The 25,369-nt window shown below is 50.8% G+C and overlaps 1 protein-coding gene and 1 pseudogene across 2 annotated transcripts in view; one reads left to right on the top strand and one right to left on the bottom strand.

Annotated features, from left to right (window-relative positions):
* Positions 1-25,369, bottom strand: part of ADAMTS2 (ADAM metallopeptidase with thrombospondin type 1 motif 2) — a gene marked incomplete at its 5' end in the record, with an annotated part of 245,426 nt that overhangs the window by 58,134 nt on the left and 161,923 nt on the right. The window contains one exon of the mRNA XM_082650498.1: positions 12,299-12,382. Within this exon, the coding sequence (XP_082506624.1) occupies positions 12,299-12,382 (84 nt within the window). The remainder of the gene's footprint in view (positions 1-12,298; positions 12,383-25,369) is intronic.
* LOC309820944 (eukaryotic translation initiation factor 2 subunit 3-like) lies at positions 10,848-11,713 on the top strand (annotated as a pseudogene). The gene has a single exon. The product of its transcript is annotated as a eukaryotic translation initiation factor 2 subunit 3-like (transcript).

The raw sequence follows: 25,369 nt of genomic DNA, 5'->3' as shown, positions 1-25,369 counted from the left end.
GTCACCTCGGCCTTGCTATGCTTAAAGTCTTCCAGGGACAGGGCCTCACTCACTGACAGGAAATGTGTGGCTCCTTGAGGAGCAGCTCATCAGAATCCATCCTCTCCGCGAGCCAAACTCTACTCCCCAACCCCATCTAGAAGCCCCTCCTGGCTTTTCCTTGAACAAGCAGAGCTCATTCCATTTACGTGAATCCCAGCCAGGCAGTCTCCTGCTGGGTCACCCCATCCAGGGCACCCCATGGTGCTCACCACTCCGAAACAATCTTGTTTACTGGTGAGTTCATGGGGAGCTGTTGCTCCAGTCCTGGGAGCAGGCAGGCAGGTCCCAGGATCCACCTGCTCAGGAGGCATGCTTCCCACTTCCCTGAGGTCCCTCAGACACCTAAAAACAGGGCCTCATCCCCAGCACTGTGCCACGTGGAGTCTGTGACCAGTGGACACAAACTTATCGCCCACAACGAGATAAGCACAAGCACAGAAATGGGAAACTTTCATAGCAGTTTGATGGAGTGATTTTATGTCTGTGGAATTTAATAATAAAAAGTCGGGGCCGGTATTTTTTTTTTTTTTTTTTGTGGTACGCGGGCCTCTCACTGTTGTGGCCTCTCCCGTTGCGGAGCACAGGCTCCGGACGCGTAGGCTCAGCGGCCATGGCTCACGGGCCTAGCCGCTCCGTGGCATGTGGGATCTTCCCGGACCAGGGCACGAACCCGTGTACCCTGCATCGGCAGGCGGACTCTCAACCACTGCGCCACCAGGGAAGCCCAGGGGCCGGTATTTTTGTATAATCTTGGTTTTTGTCACATTTCCCTTTTCTAGAAAATTCCTTTTAGATGTACTTACAGAAATATTGGTCCGTGATGCGACCTTTGGCTCTGAGGCGTTCTGTGTGTCTGGCTTGGCACCCTTGGCCCTGACAGCTACTCTCCACGGACTGTCATGTTCAGACTTATGGTCTGATTGCTCCAGGTCGGTGGAACGACCCCTCCTTTCCCACGGGGGTTGCTCCTGAGCCCACAGCCAAACACGCCGCACTGTCCCTAGGCTCCTATGCTCTGTGCAAGGCACAGAATGCTCCGTTCCAGAGACGATGGGCCAGCAGGTGGGGCCACAGTCCCCCTGCGTCCGGATATCTGTCTAGCGCCAGCCCTCCTGGATGTGGTTGGCCAGCCATGTCCTCCTAACTCTACTCTCCCCCTACCTGTGCTTCTGCAGTGTGTCCTCCCTAGGGAAAGTGAGATTCACACCCTGGACTCCACTCCCCACTCACAATCCTGCCACTCGCTGGAGGAGGACCAAGTCTGGCCCTATAACTTTCTGGAATCCCCCAGGACACAGAGGCCCTGATGGGCGCCAGCCTCCCCCATGGCTTCCCGAGAAGAGGTGGGGTGGGGAGGTGGGAGAAGCTGGGCAGAGTGGGGGGTGGGCTTTGCTACAAAAGACTGGTCAGCCCCGCTGCCATCAGGGGCTGGGGGCCAGCAGAGGGGTGGCAGCATGTTGTCCTTCCTGGCCAGGCTTCAGGGGCTGGGGATGGATGTGGGGTTCTAACTCCACATCCTGGTACCTCTTTTATCTTGACACCTCTGAGGTCATCAGCAGAAGTCTAAGGCTGGTCTGCCGAGCCCTGCTGGGGTGCAGTGGGTGCAGCCTGGACTCGGTTCTGAAAGCACACATCCAGTTCCACATTCTCCCTTCCTGTCGCCTCACCATCATGGATTCCCAAACTCCTTCCCAGTGGGAAGTCATGGAGGCGAGGGAGGCGTTGGTCCCCCTGTGCCCTCTCACTTCTCACTGTATTGGTCCTGGTCTCATTGAAGCTGCTCCACTTGCCCAAGCGTGCTGTGGCCACCCGTCTTCTTAGCCATGGGCTCGAGGCAGCCCCATGGCCTGACCTCCTTCCCATACTGTCCCCAGGAAGAGTAGGCCGTAGCCTCACAATGGGGTCCATGCCCGCTTCCCTTACCCTTACTCTGCCTATGGGGGACTCGGAGGGTACCAACATGGCTCACGCAAAGCAGAACCCCTTGCTACGAGGTGGAACATAAAGGACCAGACTGGTCATGGCCATGAGGGAGGTGCCTGCAACACCTGGGTAATACAGCCTCACCTGTAGGTAAGGCCACATACTTGTGGCAGCCTGCATCCTCCCTCTGGCCAAGATGGCTCGCCCAAAGTTTCCACAGACACTCAGGTGACAGAGTTCCCAGGCAGAAGAACAGAGATCCCTCTCCAAGTGCCTCCAAGCCACCACAGAGAAGAGGTGCCCAGCAAAAGCATGAAGTCCTTTCTACATGCTCCTTCAAATCAGAACTAAAATGTTGGACATGACAGAGCCCTGTGGCATGCCGCTGGAGACCCTTCCCCAGATGCTAGCATTCAGTTACACAGAATTACTTGGACTCTACCATTTTTAAATGATTTTTTAAAAATATAAACAAATTTTCCATAATTAAAAATGCACTATTTCAATTATAAAGGAAACATCCTTATCATGATCAATTAAGAAAATTCAGTAAAGTACAAAGAAGAAAATAAAAATCCATCACCTACTACCCAGAGATAAGTACTATTCACGTTTGATGTATTCCTTCAGTCCCTTCTGTGTAGATACTTGCAAACAAAATTGAGATCCTACTACTGTAAGCTTATATCCTTTTTTCCGAAAAGCCAACAAACTTGACTTCATGCTGTAACCATTTCCCCAAGCCCTTAAACGTGCTTTGAAAATGGGATTTATTGGCAGTCTAATAATCTACCACATAGACATAGTGTAATTTATTTAACTAGACCCCTATTGGCAGACAATTTACATTGCTTCCAGTTGTTTACACTTAGAAATAAGGCCCTGGCTTTTGTCTTGTTCCTAAAACTTCATCCACAGCTCTGTTAACTGCTTTGGAATAGAATCATAGAAACGAATGACTGGGGGCAAACATGAAGAACATTTTTAAGGGAAATGACAAACTGCCACATTTCCTTCCAGAAATGTGTACACATTTATGCTCGTACCAGAGGCGTGTACTGCTGCGTTCACCCAAGCCAGCAGTAAATCCCTCGTCTTAATCTTAACACAGCTGATGCTTTTAAAATGGTAAACATTTATTTCTTTGATTAATAGTAAAGTTCAATGTTTTCTCTTTTTTTGCCATTTGTATTTTTTCTTCAGTTAATTGCTTATGTCCATTGCCAATTCTGTTTTTCCTAGGGCTCTTCATATATTAGGATATCTTTTCCATATTGCAAATGCTTTTCCTGATTGTGGTTTGCCCTTCGTTTGTGTTTTTTTTGTTTTTTTTTGTTTTTTTTTGCGGTACGCGGGCCTCTCCCTGCTGTGGCCTCTCCCGTTGAGGAGCACAGGCTCCGGACGCGCAGGCTCAGCAGCCATGGCTCACGGGCCCAGCCGCTCCGCGGCATGTGGGATCTTCCTGGACCGGGGCACGAACCCGTGTCCCCTGCGTCGGCAGGCAGACTCTCAACCACTGCACCACCAGGGAAGCCCCTGTTTGTGTTTTTTGATGACTTTATATTTTAAGTATTCAAATATATCTATCCTCCTCTTTACAATCCCTTCGACTGTATTTATGCTTAGGAAGTCCTTGACAATGAATATTTTCTTCTTGATTTGTATGGTTTAACTAGTTGAATTTTATTGGCCTATGTTTATCATCTGATGTATTTAATTTGCTATATATGAAATTTATATTTATCATAGACTTATTTATAACACTTTATAACCATTCCATTTATATTTATCGCATGTTATTTATATGAGAGGTATTTTCAGAGCTATATATTTTATTCAGTTGATCTGTTAATGCTTATGCAAATATAGTATATTTTAATTATTTTTGCTTTACAAGGTGTTTGAAGTAAATCCTTTTTATTTGCTTGGCTTTCAAGGTTTTCCCAGACATTCTTGACTGTTTATGCTTCTAGATGAATCTTAGAATCATTTCATCAAGTTTCCAATTACTAATCTGGGAAAAGTCACTACTATACCCAGTGTTCCCGTAAGGAATAGCATATGTCTCTTCATTTATTTTTATTTTTTTCCTATCATTAACAATGTGCAATTTTCTTCCTATACGTAGGTCTTATAGCTGTCTTGTTAGGACTCTTCCAGGTATTTTATATTTTTGGTTACTATCGTTAAGGGAACTTTCTTTCCCTATTATCTTTACTACCAGGGCATTGTGGGTTCACACAGAAATTATTGGGTTTTGTGTAATTATCTTATATTTGGCCATGTCACTAAACTCCTTGGTTTTCTGATGGATTCTTTTAGGTTTTCCGGGCACATAATTATTAGCAAACAATTATAATTTTATCTGTTCTCCTTGATACTGGTTTCATGTCATACGACATTGTCCAGAATTCCAAAACCTCAGTAACAAAGTTATGCGTCTCTTTCTTGTTGCCAATTTTACTGTAACTGTTTCATAAGAGCAGCATGTCCCAAAGCAAATTCTGTAGAATGTTGATTCCATGAGGAAAAGGGTTCTGTTGAGAAATAGTTTGGAGAAACCATGCATACTGATCCATCTCCTAGAGATTCACCCTGCACATTTTCATAGTAAAGTCTCTGAGAAATTTTGCTGTCAGGAATACCTGTTTTACTTTGTTTTATAAGCATTTCCCAGACTCATTTGACCATGGAACCCCTCTATTCTCCTGTGAAAACATCTATGAACATCCTGAGAATTAGCTATGCAGAACACTTTTAGGGACAATGTGCTTCTTTTTCCACCTTTAAATAAAATTTGGGTTGTCATGTTACCATCTGTTACTAGTTTCACAGATCTTTTAAAAACCATGAGATACCCTCTCAGTTCCTATGGAGCTGATCACACTCCTTGCCCTGCTGGTGCCTTCAGCAGAGCCCCCTGGGGCTCTTTCTCAGGTGCCCCCGACTCGGTGTGCTTCTCTGTGCACCCCCATCCATGCCTTTGCAAAACATGCTTATCTCTTCTCTCCAGGCTCCAGTTCCCCATGCCAGCGTCTCCCTGGCTATCTCCACTGGGATGGCACAAAGCACCTCAAACTCAGCACGTATCCCCTGAGCTCACTGCCTCTCTCCCCCACATGCCACTTCCCCCCAGCTCCGTGCTCTCCATCTCAGGGGTCAGCATTATCATCTACCAGGTTGCCCAAGGCAAGGACTCAGTGTCCCTCCACATTCACCCGTGTAGCACCCACCCGCTCCTGGTTTGGTCTCCTAAAGTTCTCTTTCATCTTCTCTCCTTTCTTCACCCTGTGGCCACGGTCCCAGGACAGCTCACTAAGGTCCTCCCTTTGATGCCTCCCACCCTCTCCTAAGCCACCGCTCCCTGTGCTGGTTCTTCCCCCTTTCACTCCCTCCCCATGGCTGAAAAGTCACTGCCTCCAGTCGCTTGCCCTAATCTCTAAATAAGATTGCCTGCCTCCCTTGCCCTGACCAAGTCCCTGAGCCCTCAGTTGTAACTGTTTTTTTGTCTGCACCTCTGCTCTAGAGCAGCCCCTGAGATCAGGGACCACGTCGGTGACACGGCACAGTGCTTGGCACAAAAAACCCTCAAAAAGTATTTGTTAGGGACTTCCCTAATGGTCCAGTGGCTAAGACTCTGCGCTCCCAATGCAGGAGGCCCGGGTTCGATCCCTGGTTGGGGAACTAGATCCCACATGCCTCAACTAAAGATCCTGCATGCCCAACTAAAAGATCCCACGTGCCGCACATGACCCTGTGCTAAGACCCAGCACAACCAAATAAATAAATAAATATTTTTTAAAAAAGTATTTGTTAGATGACGAGCTTTGTCATTAGGCAAATGGATCTGATGAATTATATGAACAGACTTTCTAATATTAAACAATCATCACATTCCTAGAATAAACCCTATTTTATCATGGTGAGAGTTTCTCTTTAGGCATTATTGAATTAAATGCTTAAAGCCTCAGGAATTCCTACATCTATTTTTAGAAGTGAAACAGGTCTGTACTTTGTCTTAGATATGCTACCTTTGGCAGCTTTGTGTGTAGGAATCATGTTGGCTATAAAGATAAATTGGGTGGATTTCAGAACATATATATATATATATATTCTGAAACAGTTTATGTGGTATTGCATTATCTTTCCTTAATAATTCCTTGCAAATGAATAAGAATAGACTGGCAAAAATATATTATCCGACTCTCTATTTAGAGGTAATTTTAAGATAACTTTGAAAACAGAGAAGAATTTGAGTTCCCACCATGGTTATGAGGCTTATTGTGGTATTTTCTACATTTTTTGGAGTCAGCTTTGAAATATTCCCATTTCCCCAGGAAATCCTTGTTTCCCAGGATTTCCAGGTCCCTGACGGAGGTTCTGAAAATCTCACCTTCAGGTTTTCTACCTGGTTTCTACCAGGTTTCTACCTGCCTGTGACACTTAAGGAAAGAAGAACAAGAAGAAACAGCTTTGGGTGGGGGCAATTTAGCACAGAGCCTGTCAGGAAGTAGTTAAAATAAACAAGGCTTTGTTCCATTGAGTAATCAACACTGGGAGAAGGAACCAGACAGTTTTTAGGTGAAATAAGAGCCAAAGCTTTGCCAGTGCTGGTAAGCAATTAACCATGCACAATTCTCCAATTTTTTTTTTTAAGGCTCAGACCACTTGGTGGCTCTCCTCCCCTTCCTACCCCACAACGTGAAGTTTCCCATGTCCCCTCTCCAGAGGTAGAAAGTGGGGAGGGGGTTGGATATAATCATACCCATCCCTCACACTACACACCTAAAAATTCCTCAGACCCTGGAGGATGCTAAGGGGGTCTCAGGCCAGGAATGGAGGGACTGGTAGGGCCCAGCCTGAGGAGGGGAAGGGATGGCGAACATGTTGATGGCTGCTCCAGTGGGGATGGGCAAAGTCCCATGGGACGTTCCAAGGACGGAGGCTGGAACTGTGTCATTGGGCCTGGGCCACCCCAGCCTTCCCTGGCTGTGTACTGTGTCTGCATGTCCAGAGTGCACCGCCATGCCACAAACCTGCCTGCTTACATGCAGAAGAAGGTGTGCACACTCCTCCTCCATTGACCACCACTGGGTGTCAGAGTCGAGGGATGGGGAGAAGGCCCAGGTGGAGATCTCCCAACAGCTGCCTAGGGCAGCAAACTCCTCCAAAGCTTTCTCTTCAGCTGGGATAAGCATCCCACTGTGGGCTGCATTATACACACTCTTTCTTTTAGTTTATGCTTCCTCTCTTTTCTTCTAGACTGAATATGCCAGAGATTTGCTTTTTCCAAGGCTCTCCTCTTGATTGATCCTATTGTTTCTTTCTATTTTCTAATGTATTGATTTCTGCTTTTTTCTGAACTATTTCCTTATTTTTACTTTCTTTAGGTTTTTGGTTTTGGGTGGTTGTTAACATCTGTTCTAACTTACCGAGCTGAATACAGGGTTAACTTGTTTTCATTCGCTCTGTGTGATCTTGGAAAGCACCTGCCTATGAATACAGCTTTGGCCACACCCCACAGGTTTTGATCTGTAGTACTCTTGTTTTCATTAGTTTTCCCAATAGTCTGCAACTGAGGGTCTAATATTATTCTTCCTAGGAGATTTTTTTTTTTCAAAGAGACTGGATTTATTCTTTTTATATATCCCTTCCCTCCACCTAGTTTTAGAGCACCGAGTCAGAGAATAGCCCAAACTATTTTTGCTGTATAAAATTCACTAAGGGCTTCCCTGGTGGCACACTGGTTGAGAGTCCGCCTGCTGATGCAGGGGACACGGGTTCGTGCCCCGGTCCGGGAAGATCCCACATGCCGCGGAGCGGCTGGGCCTGTGAGCCATGGCCGCTGAGCCTGCGTGTCCAGAGCCTGTGCTCCGCAACGGGAGAGGTCACAACAGTGAGAGGCCCGTGTACCGCAAAAAAAAAAAACTAATTAATCAAAAAATAAAATAAATAAATAAAACTCACTAAAATTTTCTTTATGACCTAAAGTACTTCTGTAATTTTTAAGTGTTCTATGATTCCTCAAAAAGAAGGCACATTTTTCCATAGGGCAAGGGGAAAAAATGATATAACTACTAATTTAACTTTATCCACTATATTACTTGAAACTCCTATGCCTTTTTTTTAACTTAATAAAATATTTTATTTACTCCAATATATCCAAAACATTATTTCATTAATATCAAATTATTAAGAAAGTATCTTACATCTCTCCTTTTTTTTTTTTTTTGTACTAAGTCTTTGAAACCAGGCATATGTTTTATACTTACAGAACATCTCAGTTTGGACTAAGTACATTTCAAGTGCTCAGTAGCCACATGTGTCTAGTGCCTGCTGGACTGGACAGTGCAGCTCTAGACAGAAGATATCAATGCAGGGATACTGTCTCTTAAAAATCATGAAAAGTTTTTATTGGCTATAAATGACTGAATAACTTATTAAAGAAGGCTTGAACTGAGAAGGCTTTTTTTTTTTTTTTTTAAGCAACAAGGATATGGAGGTAGGGGAAACTCCTATGCCTTTTAAAATGTGATCTGTTAAAGGTCTTGAAAAGGGTATGAAAGACTCTTGCAGTAAGGTTTTTGCAAATTTCTCCCTTGATCTGACAGTCCACTTTGGTATACTATATGTTCTCCATGGGGCATGAAGGACCATGACTGCTATCCTCACTGTGGTCACTTCCATCACTTAAGAGTGACACACTTCCCAGGGTAGGAAGAGTGGGCTCAAGGTCCACTGTTCCTGGAATTTGACCAGCCATAAAGTCCTTCATTGTCATTTCTGTACTGCACGCCTTGTACGTTGTGTGCAGTTCGATTTTATTTTGTGAGACTGAGATTCTCTCTCTTTGAGTAGAGGAGTTAACGCTTTGCATAATTCACAACTTTCTTTTTTTTTTTTTTTGCGGTACGCCCGCCTCTCACTGTTGCGGCCTCTCCGGTTGCAGAGCACAGGCTCCGGACGCGCAGGCTCAGTGGCCGTGGCTCACGGGCCCAGCCGCTCCGCGGCATGTGGGATCTTCCCGGACCGGGGCACGAACCCGTGTCCCCTGCATCGGCAGGCAGAACCCTTTGCATAATTTACTATGCCTTATGTGCCTCATCTTATTATGACTTGACTTTCTTCATACTGCGTGGGGTCAGACCACGGACTCCAGAATTTGGCTGCCAGGGTGAGAAGCTGGACTCCTGAGGAGCCAAATACCACTGGCTACTCATGCCACTGAACTGCCTTAAACCTCAGTGTCCTTATCTGTGAAGTGGGATCCTCATAGCTCCACTTCCCCATCTGTCCTTGGACGAAGTGAGATAATTTCGTGTAAAGTGTTCCCGAGCTGCCTGGCATAGGCACTTGCTCAGTCCACACTGGCCATCACCATGGGGCTCCTTCGTTCCTCACCAGCTCTCCTTTCAGGCACCCCCTTATTTTTCCATCTCAGGTCTTTGTGCCTGAGGGCTTTCTAATCCTGGTGCACAGACCCGTGCATGCTGCTAGGAAAGACGGTTCCAAGTTTCACAACAAAGGGAAGTAAGAAGGGCAAGACTGCTCAGTTAGAACAGCAGCTACGTGGCATGAGAAGAGGAGGACACATGTTGTTTCTGATGCTTTGACATCCAGGGCCTTGCTGACCTGGGAGGAACTGCTCCTCCCAGGGTCAGCCAATTCCTAGAGACAGTAAACAACTAATTCTGGATCATATGCTCTTCAAATGCAAACCAACCAATTCAGAGTCCACACCCCCAGCCCCCTCCTTCATTGGGCTCTCACACTCCAGCCCACTATCCCCTGTGCAAATCACTAGGGCCAGGTACCAAACAACTAGGGCAGCCCCAATGCTCCTGAGCCTGCTGAAAATTATTCTCACCGGCCAATCCTAAGCCTGCTTACCCCACCTTACCTTGTCCTTCCTGAGGAAACCACAATAAAGGTGCTCGCCCACAGTTTCCTTCTCCTTCCTTAGGCCTCCTGACCAACCATGGTGTTTCCGGTGCGGCCCTGCATGGCCAGAAACTGTGGGTAAAAAAACCATGGCAGGCGGGCTTCCCTGGTGGCGCAGTGGTTGAGAGTCCGCCTGCCGATGCAGGGGACACGGGTTCGTGCCCCGGTCCGGGAAGATCCCACATGCCGCGGAGCGGCTGGGCCTGTGAGCCATGGTCTCTGAGCCTGTGCGTCCAGAGCCTGTGCTCCGCAACCGGAGAGGCCACAACAGTGAGAGGCCCGCGTACCGCAAAAAAACAAACAAACACATGGCAGTCACCTCCTGATCTGTTGGTCTCACCAAACTTGAATAATAACAAAACCTAAATTTTAGCCTCCAGGCAAGATAGCAGGGCGGGGTGGGGGGTGGGGGGCTTGAGGCTGGTGTGACTTTAGGGCAGCCGCACCTTTTTCAGCAAGATCTCAACACTTCGGATGTTATCAAGTTGATGCCACTTTCACATGAAGTTATCAGCAGACAGTGCACAATTAATATAGGTACAATTGGTCATGTAGCTCATGGGAAATCTAGGGTTGTAAGAGCTATTTCTGGAGTTCACATTGTCAGGTTCAAAGATGAACTAGAAAGAAATATTACAGTCAAACTTGGCTATGCTAATGCTAAGCTATATAAACTTGACGACCCAAGTTGTCCTTGGCCAGAATGTTATAGATCCTGTGGAAGTAGTACACCTGATGAGTTTCCTACAGACATTCCAGGGACCAAAGGGAACTTCAAATCAGTCAGACGTGTTTCCTTTGTTGACTGTCCTGGCCACGATATTTTGATGGCTACTAGGGTGAACGGTGCCGCAGTGATGGATGCAGCTCTTCTGCTGATAGCTGGGAACGAGTCTTGTCCTCAGCCTCAGACTGCTGGACACCTGGCTGCTACTGAAATCATGAAACTGAAGCATATTTTGATTCTACAGAATAAAATGAGTTCGGTAAAAGAAAGCCAGGCTAAAGATCAGCATGAACAGATGCTTGCATTCGTACAAGGTACAGTAGCAGAAGGAGCTCATATTATTCCAATTTCTACTCAGCTAAAATACAATATTGAAGTTGTCTGCGAGTACCTAGTAAAGAACATTCCAGTACCCCCAAGAGACTTTACTTCAGAACCCCGACTTATTGTTGTTAGATCCTTTGATGTCAACAAACCTGGCTGTGAGGTTGATGACCTTAAGGGGGGTGTAGCTGGTGGTAGTATTCTAAAAGGAGTATTAAAGTTGGGCCAGGAGATAGAAGTCAGACCTGGTATTGTTTCCAAAGATAGTGAAGGAAAACTCATGTGTAAACCCATCTTCTCCAAAATTGTATCACTTTTCGCAGAGCATAATGATCTTCAGTATGCTGCTCCAGGAGGTCTTACTGGAGTTGGAAGAAAAATTGACCCCACTTTGTGCCGGGCTGACAGAATGGCGCAGTTGGAGCTTTACCTGAAATCCTCACAGAATTGGAAATTTCCTATTTCCTGCTTAGATGGCTTCTAGGTGTACACACTGAAGGAGACCAGAAAGCAGCAAAAGTGCAAAAGCTGTCTAAGAGTGAAGTGCTTATGGTGAACATAGGATCCCTGCCGACAGGAGGAAGAGTTAGTGCAGTCAAAGCTGATTTGGACAAAATCGTTTTGACTAACCCTGTGTGCACGGAAGTAGGAGAAAAAATTGCCCTTAGCCAAAGAGTTGAGAAACACTGGCATTCAATTGGTTGAGGTCAAATAAGAAGAGGAGTGACAATCAAGCCAACAGTAGGTGATGACTGAAGAAGTAAATAATAGATTTGGATGGAGCTGGAATTTCTCTTAACAACCTAGGGGTATATTTTCAAAGCAATAGTGAGGAATTAATTGCATAGCTCATTACCTTAGGAGTAGCTGTAAGGTTATTCTCATTTTTTGGTGATGAAAATTTAACCTCTAGTACTAAAATAGGGTCTACAATAAGTGTAAAAATTGGCATAATGTTGGATTGAATCTACATTTTACCAGAAATTAATCATTCCCAAATAACATCTAATTTATACATCAGCACAGGTTTGAAAGAAAACTGCTACAAACCAGCCTTTGCTGTAGCGCACATACCACTGAACCTGTTTGAAATAAAATTTTTCTTCTTAAAATAAAAAAACCCTAAATTTTAAAAGGAGTGAGGCTGAACGCAGAGTAGGCGTGGCTCACAAGCTCCTTGTTTCTTGTAGGAACCACAGGGCAGCCAGGGAGAGGTAGGGTGGTTTTGGCCAACACAAAGGCTTCCATAGGAGGCCTGCACCTCACTGGAGGGCCCCATTCATCCCACAGAGGCGGGGCGCTGGTGTGTCTGGAAGGCACCAGCCTGCAGTGCCCACTCACCTTCCCGTAGCTCAGCAGGATTATCCGCACCAGGACGACATTGATGTGGGCCCCCAAGGACTCATCGTGATAAATTTCATTGACCTGAAAGACAACCAGGGACGTGTCAGCAGAAACCACAGGCCCAAGGACGAGCTCTGGCTTTGCAAATGGCATCACCACCCAGCTAGGCCCCAGGCCAGAACCCTGGGACCCAGCCCCACTCCTTCCTCTTTGCCACACTTTATACCCAGGCATCACCACCAACTCTGAATCCATCCCTTCCTTTCCCTCTAACCCCTGCCAGGATATTGCCACTCCCTCCTCAGCAGCCCCTCCCACCAACTCAGGGATTCTCCACCTGGAGCCTACACTGGGATGGGGACACTGACCACTGTAAACGCAACATGGCCTTTCCTTCAGGGAGAACGCAGGCCACAAACCCCAGTGGCAGGGGCAATGCCGGGACTGTCACTGGCAGAAATCACTCCTCAGTTGCTGCTGGTGGTTGTGAAATGTCGTCTACACTCATCACAACTTGGAAAGGGGGGTCATTCTAGACACACCAACAGATCTAATTTTTAATGTCTTAATTAAGAACAGATATTGCTATATCACAAAATTGTGCTCTGTTTTGATACCTGCGACTCATACTGTTGGCTTCATTTGTATTTCTTCACTCTTTTATTATCATGTATTTAATATTTTACATTTACAAACATTATTGGTGCAGGTGCCCAGGGGCCTCACCAGATGTCAAAGGGGTCCACTGCACAAGAAAGGTGAGGAACCCTTCCTTCCCCACAGCACAGCCAGCATGAATTTCTGGAAACACTAGTCAGGTTAACCCTGGCTCAGGGCCGACAAAGCCTTCCTTCCCACCCTCACGTGCTCTCGGGATCTTACCTGAAATGGCCGCCTCATTGCCACCCACTTCATTCGTTCGCTTCCTGACAAAACCCTACTCTTCCGGAGGCCCAGCCTCGTGGCTGCTTCCTCCTGGAAGGGCCCCCAGGTCTGATCTGCTTCCCAGCCAGCACCAGGGTCCATTGCTTCCTGAGCTCTCTGTGTCCCCAAAGGGACTGTGAGTTGCATGGCCACCTGTATTTTCTCAGCATGTCTCCAGCACCCAGGACGCAGCAGCACACAGCAGATACTCAGGACACACTCGTCAAAAGAACGGATCCACTCATGCCATCACTCAGTGGAGAGGCACGAACTGACCATGCAACCCCTCCCTGTATGCAGACCGAGCCCAGAGGCTGCTGACCTACCCTTTGTGAGGGCAGACCCCACCAAGCGTGCCTCCCAGAGCCCACTCTGTCATCTCAGGCCAGTGCCATACTCCCCCTGAATCCCAGCTTTTAGAATCTCTATCTGAGCAATGGTAATTGCTACCTATAAACAGTAGGAAAACCCTTTGGGAAATCTGAGCGTTAGCAAGGAAAATCAATTCGTGATGGATGGGACAGGCAGGCACATGGGGCATGCTAGACAAGGAGCCTGGTGGCTCCTGTCACCGTTGCTGTGTGTTGAGACGGCACCAATGGGAAGGCAGAGCTAATGTGCACGGTGGGGTCCAGGGAGGCCACCAGCCAGCCCTAAGTGCGGTCCCTGCCGGAAGCCTCCTGCCCACACATCTACCTTCCAATTATAATTTGTTTCTCTGCCCTGACCTGGCTTTCCTGCAGGGAAGGGACGACTGATAGCCCTACGGGATGGTCACTGTGACTCGGTGCATGAGTCTGGAGAGGGTGGACGCTGGCACTGAGAGCCACCAACCAGCAAGGTGACACCTGCAGCTGACAAGGCGGAGCCCTGGGAGGCTCTGCCAACTCACCCCTGCCGGACCTTCCCTTCTGAACAAGAATGACGGTCCCCATGTCACAAAGCTTTGTGAGGACGAGACTTCCGCACATGCATGATGGAATGATGTTGGTGAAAACAGGAAAACTGTATTAGTCACTGCTGCTAAGTCATATCGCCCCGCAGCCTCCCATGAGGTCACGGTGACGGGGTGTACACCCCCTAAACACGGAGGTCCTTGCCCACTTTTGAGGGTCAAACTAGACTTTTTGGTCCACAGTGAAACAACGGCCCTAAAAACTACTTTTTCCTAAGAGAGAGGATTTTTTTGTCTCCACAGTATTGCTTTATCTTTCACAAGCAGAGCCTCGCCGATTTGGCTCACGGAGTTTGACTGATAGTCGTGGTGTAGAAAGGAAGAAGGCAGTGACACAGGGAGGTCCTGCTGCATCTGGGGTTGAGTTGGGGGAGGGCGGGCAGGAGAGGAGAGAGGGGAGAGAGACAGGAGTGAATGGCCAGCTTCACTTTACTCCCTTCAACTCTGACTCCCAGGTCATGCTTCGAGTGGGGGGCCGGGGCGGGGCAGAGAGGGTAAAAACAGCCCCGATGTTTGGGAAGAAGATGAAAACAGAGAGAGCTTGAACCTGCTCTCTGGGACCTGGGAGGGGACAGGTTCTTGTCAAGGAGGGGTGGATTCAGAGAGCTGAAATGGAGTCCGGCTCCCAGCTATGCCTAGGGCATCCAGGGACAGTGGCAGGATAGATTGCTATTTGGAAGGAATTCAGGGCTGAGTTCAAAGAATTACCTCATTTTATGCTCCCAACAGCCGTTTGAGGCCAGAAGGAGGGGTGTCAGCCCCTCCTGAGAGATGAGGAAGCTGAGGCTGGTCCCCAAGGGAGGAAGGAGATGCAGGGCTTCTTCTCAGTTCCTGGCCCAGACCCTGCCCATCGGGGCCCAGGATCCTCCTGTTCTCCTGGTCCCACCACTGGGGCCGATGGCAGCCACTCTCATCTCGGGTAAGGGGTCTTGTATCCTTCTTGGATGCTGGACAGGTCTGACCCTGACTCCTGGTTCGAGAGACAGGAGGGCGCCAGAACCCTAGGATCCCCACCACCAGGCGCTGGACTCTGCGAGGCAGAGGCCCACCTCCTGCTGGGGGTGAGGGCCAGGCAGTCAGAGCCAGGGGGTGTCAGGCTTCTGAGCGAGGGCCCAGCTGGGGAAGCACTGTCTTCTGAGCTGCCCATCAGCCACCAGCTCCTGTCAATTGGGCTGGGCACCCTGACTCTGCCCTCAGAGACCAACTGGGCCTCCAGGACTACTGAGGAACTAGAAAAGGCACGTCTGGAGCACACCCAGCAGATAGCCAGCAAGGAGGCCAGGCCTGCTCTCGAGATGCCCCAGCCCCGCCCTCCCTGGTAGCCTTCCACTGTGGTGTACCTTTCACTGTTTTCTCCTAGGAAGCCTCTGCCCTTCCACAGAGGGACACAGCTGCACACAGGTTGCTCCTCTTAGGGAGGAAGGGCTTCCAGCTGGGTGTGCCCCAGCCTCGCCCTACAGCACAGGCACCTCTTGGCAACTGCTGGACCTTCTGGGTGCTTCCCAACCTGGATTCCCACTCACAAGCCCTCCCGGTGGCCTCACCTGAGGCCCGGCCCCCTGCAGCCCCCTCCCAAGCAGGTGGGACCCCCCCAGTGACCAGGTGGCCTGGGACGTCTTCTTGCTCATTACGGTGGTGTGGCAGAATCCCCCCACCTGCAAACGGGTTCCCCTCCAGTGTCTGGCTCCCAAGCCCCACGTTGCGACTCATCAGGAACAGAAAGGGCAGAATGCAGGGCTTGTGGGCCATGGAGGAGGCTGGCTCTGCTGAGGAGTGGGCCCTGCCCTGCCCCGCCAGGGCCACGCCAACTTTTCAGGGGGCTGTGAAATTGCCACAGCCCCCTGAGGCCAGCTGCATCCCACTCTCCACAGGTGCTGCCGGTGAGGCCAGAAGCCAGCAGGGCCCGCTGTGGTGTAGAGACCCCCGAGAATAAGTAAGATGCCCAGTAAAACACTTGCCTCTGTAATAGGGACACAGCTACAACATTTCCACCAAGCAGAGAGCTAACAGACATGGCACAAAGAGCCACAAAGACAGAAGGCAGCTTCCAAACATCTCCCTCCCAACTCCCCCCCGTCCCTTGACTCCCATTCCATCTCCTCCACAGGTAGACAAGGAAGCAGCACCTTCCCACCTCGTGTCTCCCTCACGGTCATTCTTCACGATGGTCACCTCAGAAAAGGTCTGACCTCCTGCTTCCTCTGCCTGAAACCCTCAATGGCTCCCCGGTGCCTTCAGGAACGGGCCTCAGCCCTCAGCCTGGCACTTGGGGCCCTCTCTAAGCTGGCCCTGGCTGGCTTCTCTGAGCTCCACTTCAGCTACTTTCCTCCAGGAACCCTCACTCCTGACAGCTCTGCCTTCCCGGAAGCCAGCTGCCCTCTCCTGCTGCTTGTGCTATGGTTCATACCTGGAGTTCCCTCTCCAGCCTCTGAATTCTTTTTGTGTGTGTGTGTGGCGCACGGGCACGGGCTTAGTTGCTTCGTGGCACATGGAATCTTTCTGGACCAGTGATCGAACCTGTGCCCTCCGCATTGCCCTCTTTTTTTTACATCTTTATTGGAGTATAATTGCTTTACAATGGTGTGTTAGTTTCTGCTTTATAACAAAGTGAATCAGTTTTACATACACATATATATATTCCCATATCTCTTCCCTCTTGCATCTCCCTCCCTCCCACCCTCCCTATCCCACCCCTCCAGGCGGTCACAAAGCACCGAGCTGATCTCCCTGTGTTATGCGGCTGCTTCCCATACAAGAGCATTTGAAAAAACAAAGAGCAATCGATGTATTTCAAAGGAGGAGGGCAGTTATCCTCCCCCTACCGCCACCACAGGGCCTTCCCACTGCAACTGGGATAAAATCAAAGACCTGCTCCCTCTTCTCAGGTTGCCCTCGCCTTGCTCACCATGGTCCAGTCACTGACCTGTGAGCTCCTTACGCAGGGAGCCCATCCCTACCTCAGGGCCTTTGCACTTGCAGTGCCCTCTGGTTTCTCATCCTCCTCCCCCAGCACGACTGTCCCCTGTTCAAAGTGAGCCCTTAAAGTAGCTGCTCCCAGACTGGACTATGCACTTGATGTGGAGGCACCCCTCCTTCTCAGTCACTGCTGTGTCCCTAGCAGTGTCAAGCACACAGTAGGTGCTCAGTAAAGAGTTCTGAATGCGTGAATGAGTGAATAACGTTGGTAAACGTGAAACAAGAGGAAATGGGCAAAATGTGTGACAGCAGCAGGGTGCATGATGCCCTGTAATGATCAAAGACCCAGCTAAGTGCCCAAGTGCCTCCCCACCCCCACCTGCCCTCCCGAGGCCTGTGTGCTCACCTCTGCTGAGACCGCAGGAGGAGGGGAAGCAGGGACAACGTCCTTGAGCCCTGTCTGAGAAATTGATCCTGGAATCTTTAAACCTTGGGGAAAAGGTTCAAAGCCGCAGCCCTTCTCTGTGCAGAGAGAGGCCAAGAGCTCTCTTGTTTGGGGAAATACATCGTAATGCGCCTTTTGCTTATGCAAAGATGCAGCCAAGTTTGTGTTCTGGAATAGACAATAAGGAAGGACACAAGCTCTGCATGATAATGTAAAAGTTTGCTTTCTTTGTGGTAGAGTTCTGCCCTGGGCAACCACTGAGCCCTGGCAGGTGCCCTGAGGCTGCTGGGCAGAGGTGACTTTCTCCCCTACCAGGGTGGAGGGACAGGTCAGGACAGAGGGGCTGGTCCAGGTCGTGGGGCTCCTACTGAGGCAGGCAGGCGCAGAGAGGCTGTTTGGGTTCCCAACCCTTACGTCCAACTTTCAGGAAAGTTACCACCTCTTCCCTTGAGCCAAGCTTTGGCAACTAAGAAGGAGCCCGAGCACCCTGGGGGGAGAAGCCAGGTCTGGAGGAGTCTGTCGTGGGGCCTCAGGAGGTAGGCACGTAGCCCGTTTTGCTCTGTGGCTTCTCCAGGAACCCTTGACATAACTGGGAAGAAGGCTGGTCTCTCTGAGCCCCCCAGGAGAAGGCTTGGACTGCCACGGTGGAGGTGGAGGTGAAGAAAGTGCTGTAGAACCTGGGGCAGAAAGTCTGCGGGCTTCCAGTGAGTATTTTCATTCGTGTGCATCTCATGACACATAAACGGGACTGCAAAAGCCCAGTCTCATTGTGAGAATAAACACTCCCTTTGCAGATCTTCTTTACCACTCGTTTCTCAGCAAATGCTTCATAGGCAAAGCAAGAACAAACACGACTCTGGCCTCTGCTCAAAATATCAAACTGTCATGAAATGCAAATGGGCAGGACAGGAATTACTAAGGTCATACGTACTGTGCACAAAAATGGGAGGCAGGTGGAGCCCCTTCTTCAGCCCCCAGGACCCCCACTGTGACTCCTCTCACGAAGGTGAAACCGTTCAGTCCCCAATCCTGCATGAGGCCACACTCTCCTGGGCCTGGGGACATCTCTGCAGGTCCCCAGGGTGGGGACGGGCTCCTCCACCCCCAGGCAAGTAGGTGCCTTGAATCTAGGTGGAGGCTCAACAAATGTTTACTGTGCAAATGAAGGAACAAAGATGCCTTAAACAGCTGCCCATGTTGGCGCTGATTCCTTCCAAGAAGCTGCCCATGCCTCGTCACTTCATCAGGTTGCATGGGTTCCAGGGTGGGCTCGGCCACCATCTCACCCTGTGACTTGGGCTTGGTACTTTTGTCTGTTTGAGCCACAGCTTCCTTATCTGTGAAATGGAGGCAATAATAGTTCTAGCCTCTCGGGCTGTATGGAGGACCGACCTCAACACTATATTTAAAGCATCCAGCAAAATCCCAGGCACACATCACAGACTCAGTAGAGCTGTCATCAAATGACAGAAGGTCAAATACCCTGAGTCCTTTCTCTGGGCCCACCCTGGGCTCTCCTCAGGGCCACCGGGAAAGGCCTGCCTGGACTGCAGTGCACAGCCAGGCTGTTTTCCAGAGCCCATGCTGGGACTCACCAGGTATCTGTGTGTGACCCAGACCTGGGGTTCTCCCTGCCAGCTCCACCACAGGGTAGCCAACAGCCACACCACCACTTGGGGCCCAACCTTCCCACTCATCACCCGAGAACTCATCAGAAAGGGATAATGCCGCAGAACAGGGAAGGACGGACCCTGCTGAGGCCGCAGGACACAGAATAACTCATCTGAGGCCAAAGGCTAGAGCCCACCGTCCCCCCAAGGCCAGTTTGGAGGGCACAGACAGGAAGGAGAAGAGAGAAGGCAGGGATCTTGATTCTTGTTGGCAGCGGCCCTGGCCCTGGAGAGCACTGGGATGTCACCCATGAGCTCCTCAGCCCTCCCTGACCAGAGCCCTGAGGGCCTGGCTTGGAGTCTCCTCCAGAGGAAGCACTTCAGGGAGGCCCCTGGTGGCGACACCTCATGGCATCCTCCCCGGCCCCCCACCCCATCCCTGTCTCAGAGCCTGTGAGCACGACCCCACCCCTGTGATGCGAGCAACTGGGCACCAGCATGTCATTAGAAAAAACAATGATTTTTCGTCCCTCCTATAATTCATATTCTTCTGCTTCCCTATCACCATGTGACCCAAGGAAAGAAAGAGGGAAAATGCCACCATGGGGAGGGGGGCCATGGCACCTGGGAGGTCCCTGGGGAGGGGAACAGGGGAGAAGCAACTGCCCTGATTTATGTAGGTTAGGGGAGGAGGCAGGAAGTCAGATCCAGGGTTATGGCCCCCCACCCCTGCTGCTGCCCCTCACACACCTTTAGGGTCAAACACAGATCCTGAGAGCTACGGGTCCTGCTCCCCACTTGGACCCTAAGATGAGACCACATTGCAAGAGCAGAGTCCCCTCCCAAGGTGGCTCTAGCAGGAGGTGAGAAACGGGAGGGTCTCCTGGGAGTAAACTGGCCTGGAACACCCCCAGCCCCAGCCCCTGAGAGGTGTGTGTGGGCTCCAGAAGCTCCTGCCTACGCTGGTCAGGGTGGGAGAGGCTTCAGACTGGATGGGTCATCACGGCACCAGACCTGGACCAGGTGGGGCTCAGCATACCGGAGCAGTCCAGGTAAAGAGTCTGGGGCCAGACCTGACAGCAAAAATGGCGAGGACTCAGGCCAGCCTCTCCCCACTGCCACTAGGGCCCCAGGGTCCCCCACGTGATGAGGAAGAAGGGAGGGATCCTGCCTACCAGGCACTGACACAGAAGAGACTAAGGAAACCCTGACCGTTCACACTGTCACCTGTGCCTTTGGCAAAGGCAAGGGGCTCACCAGGAAAGGTGAGCCTCCCAGAAAACTTCGCAAGCTTCAGAGCAACCCTCCTTGCAGCATCACAGCTCACTGCCAGGGTTGTCTGCTGCGAATATATCCCTCCTCCAGAGTGAAATCCCTCGGCACTATTCCTAACACCCAGAATGTAAGGAGTCACCTCGGAACACAGTGGGAAACACTCCTGTCCTGCGTGCAGCACATGGCCCCTCGCACCACGAGATTCTGTTTGAGTAGCTGCACTGTCTTTGCCAGCCTCTGTCCCCGGGCAGGGTGTGTTAACCACCTGGGCCCAGGCTGGGAACGGGCGCCTGGAAACGTGGAAGAAGAGAACAAATAGGCAGCTGAGAAGATGGATGAACATACCCTGCTACACAGGGAGCCCAGAACCAAAGGCAGAAGGGCTGAGTTCTTGGACACGCAAGTACCTGCCCCAGGTCACTTCAGGGTCGGAAGGGCCATGGGAGCCCACAAGGCCCGTCTCATTGCTAGGCTAAGGTGGGGAGGGGCATGAGGACTGCCCCACCCCCGCAGCTGGCTGCCTCCCACTCACTCTGCGTGTACAGTGGACATCCCCCCAGAGCTTGCTGGGCTCACCTGGCTGCTGCTCGAGGATCCTCCAGGCCGTTCCCTCTGCTGCACCATCACGGCCTCATATCCCTTCATTTGTTTGTTAGTCTGCTAACTGCCACCTCCCTCCACTGGACCTGTCTGTGCCCACTGAGAGCTGGGGGCTCTTCTGCATCCTTAGCTGCTGCATCCTCAATGCCTAGAACCCAGCTGGCTCCCAAAGCTTCAGGATCAATTCAAGCTCCCCCGTTCTAGCCAGCTCTACTCTCCGAGGCCTCCCTGCCCTGCACCCCCATGTCTGTCCCACTCCAGGCCTCCCATTCCCAGGACACGCTGAAGGTCTACACAGAATTGCACCCTCCCCACCTTGTCCACTTCGGAAGTGCCAACTTGTGGTCAATCAGCTCAAGGCTCACCTCGGCTCTGACCTCCCCAGCCAGGCCCTTGTCCTTCTGGCTGCGCTAAGGCAAGCCAGTGTGTCCCCAAGAGAGACAAGCTTCTCGAGGACAAGAGCTGGGCTGGTTTGGCAGATGTCGTGGATGAAGGAACAACGGCTGCACCTCGTTGGTCAGCTCTGACCTTCCCAGACCTGTGCCAGGTGCCTCCTCGCAGCACTACCTTTCACCTCCTGCACCCTGCAAGTGAGCATTACTACCCCTGTTTACCTACTGGGGAACAGAGGCTCAGAGAAACTGGGAGATTCACCCATGCGTGGGAACCAGGGCAAAGGGCTCTGGGGAGCAATTTGGCAAATCTGCTGAAATTAAAACTGTACATTCCTACGACCTGGTGATTCAAACTTCCAGCATCTATGGTGGAGACAAACAGCCTTGAGCATCAAGGAAGAAGGGACAAGAACACTTATGCTACTGGTACGTCTTTTCCACGGACAGATAAAGCCTATTTTTTAAAAAAATATTTATTTATTTATTATTTTGGCTGCACTGGGTCTGAGTTGCGGCATGCGAGATCTTTTAGTTGCAGCATTTGGGCTATTAGTTGTAGCATGCACGTGGGATCTAGTTCCCTGACCGGGGACTGAACCCGGGCCCCCTGCATTGGGAGCACGGAGTCTTATACACTGGACCATCAGGGAAGTCCCAGATAGAGCCTATTTTTTATGGGAGTCGGTGGGACCACAGTCACTCTATGAGAATTCATTTACTCATTGATTTGTTCATTCACAAGACATTTCCTCAACACCTACTCTGTGCCTGGCTCGTCGCCAGGTGCTGAACATTCAAAACCAGGTAAGTAGACCCTCTGAATCTGACATTAAATTTCTGGCATCTTTGTGTGAACCCCTAACCCCCCGAGACATGCCAACAAAGGGCCCCCTGGGCAGTGGAGGAGAACTCAAGGGTCACTCAGCTACAACTCCTGCAGCACAGGGGGCAGCCAAGGAGGAACCTGGATGGGAGGGACAGCCAGATGGGAAGTGGTGCTCTCTGCTCTTCTGGCTCGGCTGTCACCTTGCTGGAGCTTCTGGGAGACAAGCTCTGCAGCTGCCCAGAGCTGTCACCAAGGAGTGACACTACCCGGCCCTCCTCGTTCAGGGGGGACTCTCACTCCTGTTTTGACAACTGCCAGCTCCCCAGGGAGGCCAAGGACAGGCTGCTCTGAGGCTTCCCTCATCAGCTGTCAGGGGGCCTCCCAGAGTGGGGAGGGAGGTGTGGGGGTGTCCAGGGGGCAGGAGAGTGCTGCACACTTCAGGGAAGAAGAGGCAGAGGTAAGGACAGGCCTCGGCTCCCCCCAGCAGAACGTTCTCCGCTTGCATCATCATCCCTGGGAGGAGGGGGCATCTGCTGTCCACCCCCGTCCCCACTGGAATGTGACTTCATGCAGGCAGGGCCTCAGGCCTGCTAACACGACATTCTCAGCACCTAGAACTGTTGTCTGGCACATAGCAGGTGTTCTAGAGACATGCACTAAGTGAATGAGTGGGTGGGTAGGTGAGCAACCCTAGAGAGAACAGGAAGACACAACAGATGAAGAAGCCAAGGGGAAGAGCCAGGAGAGTCATAGATGGAAAAGACAGTCGGGGCTGTGGGCAGCGGGGAGAGGACTCACACCCAGGCCACACAGGTATGGGAATCTCATCTTCCACACCCTACCTGTGCCACCCAGCCTCTCTGAGCCTCAGTGACCTTACCCAGGAAAGGGAACCTCACAGGGCCACCGGGGCAACATAGAGCCATCATATAAGTGCCTCCTTGCCTGGGGCCAGCATGTGTGAAAACTCAGCCTCTTAGGCCATAGGGAGAGGCATTTCCAATAGTAAAACGCATGAACCCCAAACTCCCTAAGAGAGATGTTTCTGTCTCTTTAGACCCCAAAGCAAACTCATGACTCCCCTGACAGTATGTTGGTGGATCCCAAGCCCCTGCCTGGCACAGAAGGCTTTGCCAACCTCATTCCTGCCTCTCCCCAAGCACCCTACACTCCAGTCGGGCCCAACCTTGCACTGTGATGTGGAGATGCCGCTGAGCCTTTACACCATGCTCCCCTCCTGGTCAACTCTGCCTCTGCACTAGGGGCAGCGCAAGGGGCCCTCATCTGGGGCACCCTTCCCTGTGACCCTGTGGTACTTGCATGATCAGCAGGCATATTAACCAGGATGAAATTACGTATTCCTTGCCCTGCTCCCCACCCCTCCCGTGTTCCAATCTCTCTGAGCACAGGAACACGACTGCCTGCTTCTGCACCCCAGTGCCCAGAGTGGGGCCCATTTAGACCAGGGTTCTGAGAGCGCCCAAGGAGCGAATACATGACCGGGGACAGCTCACACTTGAGGCATGCTCTCCATGTGCCCAGAGTGCCACTAAGCACTTTTCTGGTGTTTAACTCAAGCCATGCTCACAACAGCCCTAGGAGGTGGCACTAATTATCCCCCATCACGGCATACAGCAGGGCAGGGCAGGCAGTCGCTTCCTTTCTTCTAGGCCTGAAGGAACAATCCACCCGCTGACCGGCCAGTCATGTTCTGATTCACTAGTGCAGTGTGAGGTCTTAATTTCAATTTGTTGCCAACGTTGAAAAGTAATTAGATTTCCTGTAAAAGCTGGATTTCCAGCTTCTCGGCGGGGTGGGGTGGGGAGCTCACAAGAGTGTGCCTGTTTATTCCTAAATGACCACAAGTGAATGGAACCCAGGAGGGGATCTCCAGAGGTGTAGCCTCTCCTGTCGCCCCAGTCCCCACCACTCCCTATTGTCCACAGCCTGGACACCCTGATTAGGCCTCCTGCCTGGCTCCTGTCAGCATCTGAGAGCGCTGCCCTCTTCTAAGTACTGTATCAGCCTCACACACTGCTGGCCCTGATAGTCATACTTCCTGGTGGCACACAGGGCCATGCTCTCAGGCCAGCGGGACAAGCATGAGGAACAGGAACAGTGCCAGGAACGTGCGGCTGTGGCCACAGCACCAGCAGACCCTGGGGCCTGGGGAGCTGCCATATGACAGTGGGAACTTCTTCTCTGCATCCTCACATCCTTTGCTACGGCCAGGCCCAAACCCAAATGTGTCTCTCTTGCCCCAGGAGCGCTGCTTGCTTCCCTTCAGCTTAAGGGAACCAAGTTTTAGTGTCCAGTTTCAGAGATGTTTTTCTCTTCCCCAGGAACCAGAGCCAGAGACACGTGAATGCGACTTGGGTCTGCGCTTTCCCCCTGGCGGGTTTGCAGCTCTGTGGCCAGTTCACAAGATCACCCCTGAGAGAGCAGAAAACATTCCTGTCCTGTCACTGCCTTCCCCACCATCACCACGTGTCCCCAGCATTCTTGGAAGTTGATGAGAACTGGAGCCCATGTGCCTCTGATTGTTTGCAAATCCTGGCAAGGCTTTGGTGAGCCCAGGCCAATTTCTGGATTAAATTAGAAAAGAAAAGAGGGAAAATATCTGAATCCTGGCACAGACAGAAATCATTCAACAAAAAATGTTTAAGAACATACTGTACAGAGGACTGATCCCACACTAGGAAGGGTCAAAGGGTATGGCCTCGGCTCTGAAAGCTCAGAAGCCCCTTTGGATCCCATGTTCTCCATGAGCCTAAGGAGTGTGTCTGCCCCTGACAGAAGAGATGCTTGGGGTGGGGGTGGGGGCAGAAATTCTTCCAGAACCTGAGCAATTAGCCCAGGTGGGAGGGGCAGATCTGCTGACCCAGAAATCTTGCTCCTCCTACTATGTTGTTTTAAAATGCTCACTCAGTTGCTTTAAAAAGAATCCCCAAAGTGACCTCACAGACCCATTCAGCTGGCAAAGCTGGGGTGGGGGTGGGCTGGGGTCTGAGCAGGCAGAGGGTGGAGCTCAGCTCACTGTGAGGTTCCTGCAATGGCCAGCAAGAAAGGGTTGCTCTAGCTGCCGGGGCTCAGAGGCCTGAAGAGGGAGAGAGGGAGCTTGT

The sequence above is a fragment of the Grampus griseus genome, assembly GCF_964374135.1.
Source record: "Grampus griseus genome assembly, chromosome: 3".
Lineage (NCBI taxonomy): Eukaryota > Metazoa > Chordata > Mammalia > Artiodactyla > Delphinidae > Grampus > Grampus griseus.
The sequence above is the reverse complement of the archived record's forward strand: the minus strand, read 5'-3'. Positions and strand labels throughout refer to the sequence as shown.